General features: G+C 43.1%; 1 protein-coding gene across 4 annotated transcripts in view; it reads left to right on the plus strand.

The window, feature by feature from the left end:
• Cdin1 (CDAN1 interacting nuclease 1) overlaps positions 1-9,294 on the plus strand; it is a 194,582-nt gene extending 185,288 nt beyond the window's left edge. For 2 of the 4 annotated variants that reach the window (XM_052183189.1, XM_052183190.1), the window contains one exon: positions 6,081-6,300. In XM_052183189.1, coding sequence (XP_052039149.1) covers positions 6,081-6,210 — 130 coding nt within the window. In that variant the 3' untranslated portion in view covers positions 6,211-6,300. Of the gene's footprint in view, positions 1-6,080 lie in introns of all 4 variants that reach the window. The other 2 variants (XM_052183192.1, XM_052183191.1) reach the window with 2 other exon arrangements.
• Positions 9,295-10,090: the final 796 nt, after the last annotated feature.

Genomic DNA, 10,090 nt, shown 5'->3' on the forward strand with positions numbered 1-10,090 from the left:
ATGAGAATGTTCCCTATAGATTCATGTATTTGAATACCAGCTTCCCAGTTGGTGGCACTGTTTGTGGCCATTTGGGAGGGGTGCTGCCTTCCTGGAAGATGTCACTGAGGATAGATTTTAGTTCACTCTCTCTGCTTCATGTTTGTGTTTGAAGGTGTGTGCTCTGGGCATCCTGTTCCACCTACCGTCCCTGCTACTGCCCTGCCACCCCGCCATGGTGAACACTTACCCATGTATAGAAGGGAGGAGGAGTAAACCCCTCCTTCTATAAATTGCTTTGGCCATGATGTTTTCTCACAGCAGCATGAAAGTGACTGATACAAGCCCTGGTTGTACAAAGGCCTGAATTTCAACAGGTAGGGAGCACTGAGGGCATTGTGGCATCTGTCTGCAATGGCATCTCTCTTCAGCCCACAGAGAACTCAGCTCCACCATCACTGGAAGCTCCTGTCTTCCCTGTCCATTGGTGAGCCTGCTCTCAGTAGAGGGAGTTCTGAATGGGGTCTGATGCAGTTGCTAAATGTCTTTCCTTTCAGCTCACTCTTGCTGTGAAGGCAAACCATATGTGCAGGGACAGGTTAGTTACAAGTTTGCTAAGTATTTTCACACATCTTCAATGTGACTAAGTGTTACCCATATCACAGAACATACTCTGTGGATGCTGTTCACCTGTGCACAACACATCCAGCAACAGAAAGAAGCACAAGCAATTAGAACAGATACGAGGATCTTCTTCAAAACAAACAAAAGCAATCTTTGCACCCCATAGGATAACAGCTGTGCTTTTCAACCCCATCTACTTATAAGATAAAAAGCGACTGAAATCTACTGTGAATTCTGTTATCAACATTTTAAAAATAAGACAAGATAGATCACTCCCTCTGCAATTGAACACAGTGCCTGGTGTATACCAACCTCCTGCAGTCTTCCCACAGCCCCTCAAGGCAACTCTGGGACAGGTTTGAGAATGTCTAGATTACAGCCCAGAGTAGGGGGTCAAGCATTTTGACAGCCGCAGGGTTCCAGTGAATAACGGAAAAGAATCAACTAGACAGGACAAGTGTTATCTCCCATCTGTGTTTATAAACAGAATTCCTGAAGGCTGCCTGGCCTTTCCCCACATTCAGTGAAGAGGTACATGGGAAGAAACTAGTGTCTGTAGAATGAAATTCTGTGTCACAAGTGTGATGATCAGGGCCATGGCACAGAGCCTTGGCATCCTGAAGTCACAGAGAGCTGTGGAAGCCATGGGCATCTGAGGATGGGATTTATATCTGAGTGGCAGTGACTGAGCTCCCTGTGTGTGTAGCTAGATCAGTTTCTCAAAAGAAGGAGATTTGGGAGAATTTGTGTACAAATTCATAATGTGTATATATTAGTTCACTTACATTTTTTGAGACAGGATCTCATGTAACCCAAACTGGCTTCAAACCTATTGTGTAGTCAGTGGTGACTTTCAACTTCTGACCTTTCTGCCTTCACCTCTTAAGTACTGGAATTATAGGCACATGTTGCTATACCTTGCTTATATGGTGCAGGTAATCAAACTCTGGTCCTCATGTCTGCGAGGCCCAGCCCTCAGCCCTTCAAGCATCTTAATTAATGAAAGCCAAGCCCTGATTTAGTAGATCCATTCACAGTGGTTTGTAAAGCAACTCACTTGTTTTCAGATGTTTCAATTATGGGATGGAGGTGCTGCATAAAAATCTGAATCTTAGCTATCTTTAAAAACTTTCCTAATTCTGCACTTCAGAACATGACATAGAGTTCAGAGTGGTGGTACATACCTGTAATATTAGCACTTGGGTGGTGGAGGCGAAAGCATCAAGAGACCAAGGTCATTTTTAGCTATGTGGCAAGTTCAAGGCTAGCCTGAGCTACATGAAACAAGGAGAGAGAAGAGAAGAGAGAAGGAGAGAGAGAGAGAGAGAGAGAGAGAGAGAGAGAGAGAAACACAACATGAATCAACTCCCCAAGAGCCCTTTTGAAATTGGTGTCCAAAGAACATGTTGCTATGCTATGCTCCTTTTTAGGTCAGGCATGCTCTATTATCCTGGCAGTTCCCCAGGTATCCTAGGATTTTCCTCTAAGTCAGTTCCAACTGGGAACTGGCAGCTGCTCTCTGTAAACATGGCCCCAGAACTGTCCAAAGCATTCTTAGTAGAATCTAGTTAGCACCAAGGCACTTCTCCCTTTCCTGGTTCAGTTCTGCTCCTCTCGCTCTATTCAGTTAAATGGACCACTGCATATGCCACTTGTACAGGCACAGACAGCCCAGTAGTAAATGGCCCTTTGCCCTAGTTTCTTCTTTTGTAGAACAAGGGGTGTACTTGAGTCTAGTTCATGATGTTGTCACAAGAGTTAAGTGAGTTCATATATTGAAAATGTTCAGAAGTATCTGTGGCACCTGGAAATGTTATGGAAGTATTAAATCAGTGTGAGCATCCCATATACTAAGTACATGGAACTGGAAGTCTTTCAGATTTGGGTTTCTTTAGGAATTCTGAATATTTGCACTGTATATTGAAATCTTCTGAGATTGGATATAGGTCTCAAAACAACATGCATGTACATTTTCTATATACTTTATACACATAGGCTGAAGGTAATTTAAACCATATTTTCAGAGCTTCTTCTCTTACTACAACTAACACCACAAGTCAGATGAGGAATTTTCTACTGTGGAGTTATGTTAATACCTAGTTCAGCCTAGAACAGATGTTGATGTACCTATTGTCATTGTGATCTGTACATACGTCAGCGCCGTGTTCACTCCAGGTCAATCTGAAGGACACCATGTTGAGTCCACCAGCATTGCTATCTATAGGTCCCCACTGATGCAGCAAACAGTACTGAGCTGCCTGAGGCCTCTGTTGGTCACCACATCCACCATCTTGTCCCAGAGAGTGTCTGCTATGAACTAGGCACTGTCTTGTGACGTCTTGAAGATATGAATGGAAGTAATATATGGTCTCTGCTCTCATCTGGATCCCAGAATTAAAAAAAAAAATGAAATGATGAAGCAAAGGGTGATCTCTGGGAGATGGATACACAGACAGCACCCAGGGTTAGTGCCAGTATCTCCTATTCAATGTTTCTAAGCACCCTAAAGTGACAGGAAGCCAGAGAAATGCTTAACGCCTCTCTAAAGTTGACGTTATTTCTTCCCTTCAAGCTCTTGACCTTCCCCATCTTTCTCAAGAGCTATTCATTACATTTACCAATTTGGTGGTATTTTATTCATAAACATATCACTTGTTCAGTAGTGACTCTTATCCTAGAAATATAAACTGCACTGCGGAGAATAGCAACTATCAAATCATGGTGACCCATGAGAAGGATCAGGCACACGCCTCTGAGAGCCTCCGAGCAGCAGGAGGCTCAGCACCAGTAGTGAGCGTCCTCGGTCCAGGCTCTAAGAGATGGTCTCACACATTAGCTGAGGTCTCTATGTGCTCAGCTCCTTCATAAACAGTAAACTGTCCAAAGACTGTCTTGCCAGTATCTGATAATCACAGGACCCTGAGCTGCTAAAGAACTCTCAGAGAAGCACGAGGGGGACAAAGCCAGATGCTATTCTGTCATTATAATTCCAAACCTGTCACCTTCTAAAACTCCATATTATCTTTGTCACTTATGAACCATGTAATGTAAAAGCCCTAGCAGTCCATTACATATGAGTAGTTGTGGTTATTCATTTTTACCTAATCAGACAAAGGTTTTTCATTAGAGTTTTTGAGCTCATGAGAGCACTGGTGTTTTTTACTCCCACTAAAACCTTAAAGATAGAGAGATGGTAGCATCCTGGCAGTTTCGGGAACACGTCCAGGCTGCTCTCTTTTGGGAATCCTGGTCCTGAGCCATCGCTTGAAATGCTCAGGTTCACAATCCTGCCAAAACCTCCGTGGTTTGCCAGATTGCAGCTGTTGCCTCCCAAGTGAAACAGGCCATTTTCTTGAGCATGGAGGTGTTCCCCAGCCTGGCCTCTCAGTCTAGAAAGGGCCATTTTCATAAAGAGCTGTCATGCTCCGAGTCCTTTGGCTTGTGATTTAGCTGTTCAGGGAAAGTACAGGCTGCTGTTGCTTGCCCAGTGCTGGTGATATGTGTTTTTTGTTTTATTAAATCTTTAAAATACCGGGCTTGCTTTTTACGATGCCCGTATATTCTTTTGTTCTTCTTCATGACTGGTTAGATCACACTTTTGCTCCCTGAGTAAAAATATTAGTGCCTTTCTGAAGAACACTGTGGTCTCCAGAGTAGCTGCCTAATAAAGTGGGGAAATGTGTGTAGCTTGCTATCACATTCATGGAGGCCTTGGTGCTGGTGTCTTGCAATGGGATGCTTTAGGGCCTGCCTGTGCAAGGCCGGAAGAGAGGCAGGTCTGTTGTCTCTTACCAGATTTGCCTTGATAACTTTAATATCATTTGGAAAACTCTCAAAACTCTTTATGAAGTTTAGCTACACAATGTTGCCAATGTGAACAGTGTCTGTGTGTGTCTGTGTGTGTGTGTGTGTGTGTGTGTGTGAACAATTTGTTAGGTCAAATCCAGCTCTTGTCCAGGTATGAACTTGGGAGTTCAAATCTTGGGGCTCACCCTCAGTGCACAGGGATCCTAATTCTTCTCATTCAAAGAAAGCTTTTCCTTGGAGATGCTAAGGAATTGGAGAGCATCTTCACCCTTTCCTAAACTCTCACAAGACCTGATTCAAAAGATTTTCCCTACTCAGAGGAGACTCAAAAAAGTTGAATTAATCTTGATTACAACGAGGCTGATGCATTGATGTGAATCCCCAAATAAGCCAGTCCCTGACATCCAACTGAACTTGTTCCCGTGCATTACGGTGTCTCTTAGCCCATCCTGTACTGTTAGTTTTGGCAAGTACACCACAGCAGATAATAAATCATAGAAGGCAAAAGCTTTTGGCCTAGCTTGGTTCAGCCTGCTGTAATGTTAGAATACAAAAAGCAGTTCTGTTTTTACACATCCTTTCACTAACCCAGCATTCATAATTTATGATTTCACTGTAAAATTCCTGCAACACTACACCAAAAGTAGCCCTGCCCTTTAATTAAGTACTCTCGGCAGAGAAAACGTGAAACTGATGTGCAAAGGGTCTCTCTGTGCCCAGTGATTGATAGCGATTATTTCTTTATGAACTCTGCCTAAAGGTCTCAACTTCCTGATGGGTGAAGTCGTCTGTAGGGCCACTTCCTGGGTGTGCCTGGCAGGGATCAGTGGCTGCTAACAAAACCAGAGATAAACTCGGGGAGCACAATGTAGACATGTTGAGCTCTTAAGCCTCCCTCTGTCCGTACTGAGTTACAAGTCTCTGTGACTATCCCTTGTTTCTGTGGGAGCTTACAATTAGATCACATACCACTTCTGTGTTTACATAGCCATGAAGAGAATCAAGTGTCGGGTAGAGATCTTCTTGAGGCATCCTAGTTTGACACACAGATTTTATTTTTCTAAGTCACAAATAATATTGGGAGATATTTTCTGGCCTCAATGATACTTGAGTTAAACATGATAGCCAGAGAGAACCTCCACCTGTTCCACTGTTCTAAATTCTTTTTGCAAATGTTTTGAGACAGTGCCCTGCTACACAGCCCAGGTGGCTTTAAGTTAACCAAGTCTCCACCTCCTGAGGGCTCTGAGGACGGACTATGGACACCATGGCTAGCTGTTCAAACATTCTTTTCATTCCTTTGTTAAAAGTAGAAAAGCTTAATTTTTAAGATAGGACCAGGAAAATATTAGAAACCAGCCTCCCAGAGCCAGGCAACTCCCGGCCCTCACTGCTCCTCCTCAGCTGAGCCATGGTTTCCTCAGCCCACACCCTGTATTGAAAGATGCTACGGGTGAATCTGGGAAGAAAGGAAACAGATCTGTCAAGGTAGCAACAGTTGAATTAAGTGAGCGCTTAAGTTTGTACTCTGCTGCCTCAAATCGAGCTAGTGGCCAAAGCAAGCCAGTGTGACTAAACTCGCTTAAACTGTTTTGTCTATGCCTCCAAGATGTCTGCTTTCTGGCCGGTGCTGCGGTGGGCATACATGACATGCTCTGTTGTTTTCGCAGGTTCGGGCCAGGCTTGGTCATCTATTGGTATGGATTCATCCAGGAACTGGACTGCAACCGGGAAAGAGGCATCCTGCTCAAAGCCTCTTTCCCAACAGACATCGTCACCTTATGCCATAGCACAGCTTGACCCCGAAGATCCTGGAAAAGAAGCCGGAAGCAATGTTACTTTCCTGCTGTATAAACTGCTGGCAACATCTGCCCTGAACTTCAGCTGAACCCTGGCTGCAGCCGTCGCAGCCCTACCTCTCTAGACAAACATATCAAGAGTTTCTGTTTTCCTTCATCCCTGGGTGATGTGAATAGCCAAGAACTACAGACACAACCCACTCATTATCAGCATTTCTGTCTCTGACAAACAGTTAGTTCATAGATAGTCATAATCTTGCTTCCTTCCGAATGCTTTCTCCTTGTGTACTGAACAGAAGAGACAGTATGAAGACTGAAAGGTGTGAGTTTTCACTTCGCCTCCCTGTGATCAAATATTTTTTATTTTTTCTTCTAAACTTCCATTCATATTCTCTCTCACTCTCCCTTCATCTGTCTGTGTGTGTGTCTGTCGGTCTCTGTGTGTCTGTCTGTGTGTGTCTGCGTGTTTCTTTGTTTCCCTCCCTCCGTGTGTGTGTGTGTGTGTGTGTGTGTGTCTTTGTGTCTGTGTCTTTCTCTCCCCCTCCCTCCCTCCCCTTTCTTCCTTCCCCCCAGTCTCTTAGAGGGTACACTGGTATTGACTGTTGCATTACCACCAGGGAATAACCTAGCACAAACCTAAAAAAGCTGGAGACAGGAAGTTCATAAGTAAGTGTTCCTTCTCACCTGGGGCTCCGCAGAGCCGGACTGGAGCCTTTTCTGTGGAGTCTTGTGGCCTCCTGACTTCTGTGGCATTCAGCCAAGCTGCAAAAATCCCCCTTGATGAGAATTTCCTCTTTTCATAAAGTTGATTTGAACACCAAACACTTCACATTGACCTCACCTTCAAGTATGAGTTGCAGTTGTGTCTGGAAAGCTACGCTCCTTTGGCTTGGGACTGAGGCAGAGGACTGACCCCTAGCCTCCTGTCTACAGTGGCCCTCTAAACCACACTGCCGGCCAGCACAATGTTAGCAGCTATTTTTATGAGATTTTTTTTTTAAGTACATTCATACATACTGCTTTGAGTCTGCATTTTATACTACAAAATTGTATAATACTCAAATGATTTAGACATTATAAATAGTCAGCTTTGAATGAATTAAGTGTAACAGAAAAATCCTCGAGCAATTTTTTTTAAATAAGCAATATAAAAGAGATTTTGTATTTATTCACTTTAATTTCTTCACTTTTATATACTGCAGACCAGGCTTCAGTCAGAAGCAAAACATCAATAAAATAATTATAAACCTATCTTTTGGGAAATTAAAAACTAATCTGTTTCTCAAAAAAAATGTATTTTATAAAAATATATATATATTTGCTCCCATGCTTATAAAATGTAGCTTTTATAATGTTTAATGGTTTTTTAGAAATAAAAAAAAAATGACTCTTAGAAACAAACACCTTAACTCTTCCTTTTGTACCTGGTTAGTGAAAAACTTGGTCTGTTGCCTTCCTCCCAAGGGTCACAAGTGTGGCATTTCCGAGACAGGATTTTAAGCTCTCCTGGAGCCTGAAGGAAATCATGGGAGAGAAGATAGAGTTACAGTAAGGCAGCATCAGGGAAACGCCTGTTTCCACCTACAATACAGCGTGCAGGTTTGGTGTATGAAATAGAGATGGTTTGACAGCACTACTACATTGCCTTTATACACAGTTTAAAGATCCACGTCCTCCGTGGGCACCACGCATGTACATGCTACACAAGCATACATGCAGGCAAAGCACTTGTATAAATGTCTTAAAAATACCTGTGCAATAGCCCTATACATTGCTTGCCTGTTTATTTTTGTAGTATAGGCAATCTAAGCTTCAGCCCTGGAGAGCAGTCCTGGGATAGCTTACTTTTATATCTGCCGCACTTAGAGCATTAGTATTAAGGTCAAATCTTTAATATCTTCATGGACCATTTTGCACACTGTGCTGATGAACTGTGCCACGTCAGGATGCAGGAATATGAATAAAACAAAACTCTAAACATTACTCTCTCTGCCCCAGAGACTTGCCACACACCTGTACCCACAAACTCACTAGATCCCTTTGAACCGTGGCCAGGGATGGACTCCAAACAAGGCTGATCCACCAGATGTTCATAGTGACTGTGCCACTCCTTTCTATCCTTCTCTCCCTTTCCTAAAAAAATCATAAACAATTGAGAATCTTTTCTTTTACCTTCCACTAAGGTGTATGTCAACTTTTTTACACATGAGAAAGTTCAGAGTTCTGAAGTCCACCTTTTAACAGAAGTATTCATTTTAAGTATAAGCCCTCGTCACCTGCAAGGCTTAACACCACTCTGGAAAAAAAGGATGAATTATTGGTCTTTGGGGATTGCATTAACTCCTGCGAGCCACCAGGGAGAAGGCTGCTTAGAGCCCTGATGAGGTAGTCTAAATAGTCTCCTGGCTGGCTACACTAATTAACACCCAGCACCAAAGTGAACAGTTAGCTCACTGACTCTCCCTGGGGACCTGTTTACTATCTACACTGGAACCGAGATACCTGGTGTTTGCTCCTTTGAACCTGTTTCAGGCTTGGAATTTCAATTAAATGAAATCTAAAGAATGATGTGTGTTTCTTCTCTTCCTGCTTCTTCCTGGTTATCTTCCCTTTCATTCACCTCAAATTTCCTTCCACACAGCTATGCCTTCCTCTTTATTGTTTCTTTGTAAAGAATGATCCCAGAAGCAACATACGTCTTCTCTAGATCCTTGGGAGGTCATGACTGACTAATCTCATCAAGTAAAAGCAAAACTGAGGCACTTCAGCCACAACACCAGAGTGCATATCTCCAGTGCCTGCTGTGTGCTTAACTTAGAAATCTTTCATATGAGATTTATGCCTTAGGTAAATGTTTTGGCAAAAGGAGCCAACAAAGTTAGACATGGTAGCAAACATCTTAGTCCCCGTGCTCAAGAGACAGGGGTAGTCTGGTTTACATAGAACTGTCCAGGCCCGCCAAGGCTACAGTATGAGCCTCTGTCTCAGGGGGAAGAAAAATCACAAAAGAAGGTTTTATAGCGTCTTTCAGCCCACATGATTGTGTTCAGCTGATCATAGTTGTAAATTAAAACAGTAAAAATTCTGTCTGGCTTGGTGAGTCACTCGGCTCAGTTATTCTGAGAGCAGCTTGCCAATACCCATGACTCTGAGAGGAGACTGCTTCAGAGAATAAGTATTTGATGACAAGGATGGGAGGAGACGCCCTCCCTGTGGGCACAGTCCTGATGAGGGTTAAAGAACAAACTGAGAGGGAACTTACGAGGCAAACAATGGAAATGTGCCTGCAGTGTCACCCAAGCGCAAGTTGCCTATCTCAGCCTGAGTCACTCCTGGGTTAAGGAGAGGTCACGAGTGACTTGGCTGAGCCTATCTAATCTTCTCACTGGCCTTCCTTTCTGTAGGAATCCAATCTCAAGCTGTTTTATGAGGAGCATTCCTGATTCTAAAGGTTAAATAAGGAAAGATGGGATTATGAATTAAATAATAACCAGAAGAGCCTGGGTTCCCCTCCTGTTTTGAGCTTTCCTGCTATTGTTTTGAATATGGCTGTGAGACAAAGAACTGCTCAGGTCAGGCACCATAAATTACAGTTTTCATACAATAGTGATCCACGAAAATGATTTCAAAGCTTGATCAAAGTAATTCCAAAGAGCCTTTTAAAACTTTTCTACAATACATGGGGGGACAGGAAGTGTTCACATGATGCCTTGACTCATTTCAGTGAGTTCAATCTGGGTACCACACCTCCGTTATGAAGAACACAAACCATTGATGGGGTGAGTACAACTTGTGCTTGGTGTTTCCGGTTCGAGGACAAAGATGGTAGGTTTTAATCTACTTACCTACAACTAACAAGCATTCGAATCACTTGGAAAGAA

The sequence above is a fragment of the Apodemus sylvaticus genome, chromosome 5 (genome assembly GCF_947179515.1).
Source record: "Apodemus sylvaticus chromosome 5, mApoSyl1.1, whole genome shotgun sequence".
Taxonomy (NCBI): Eukaryota; Metazoa; Chordata; class Mammalia; order Rodentia; family Muridae; genus Apodemus; species Apodemus sylvaticus.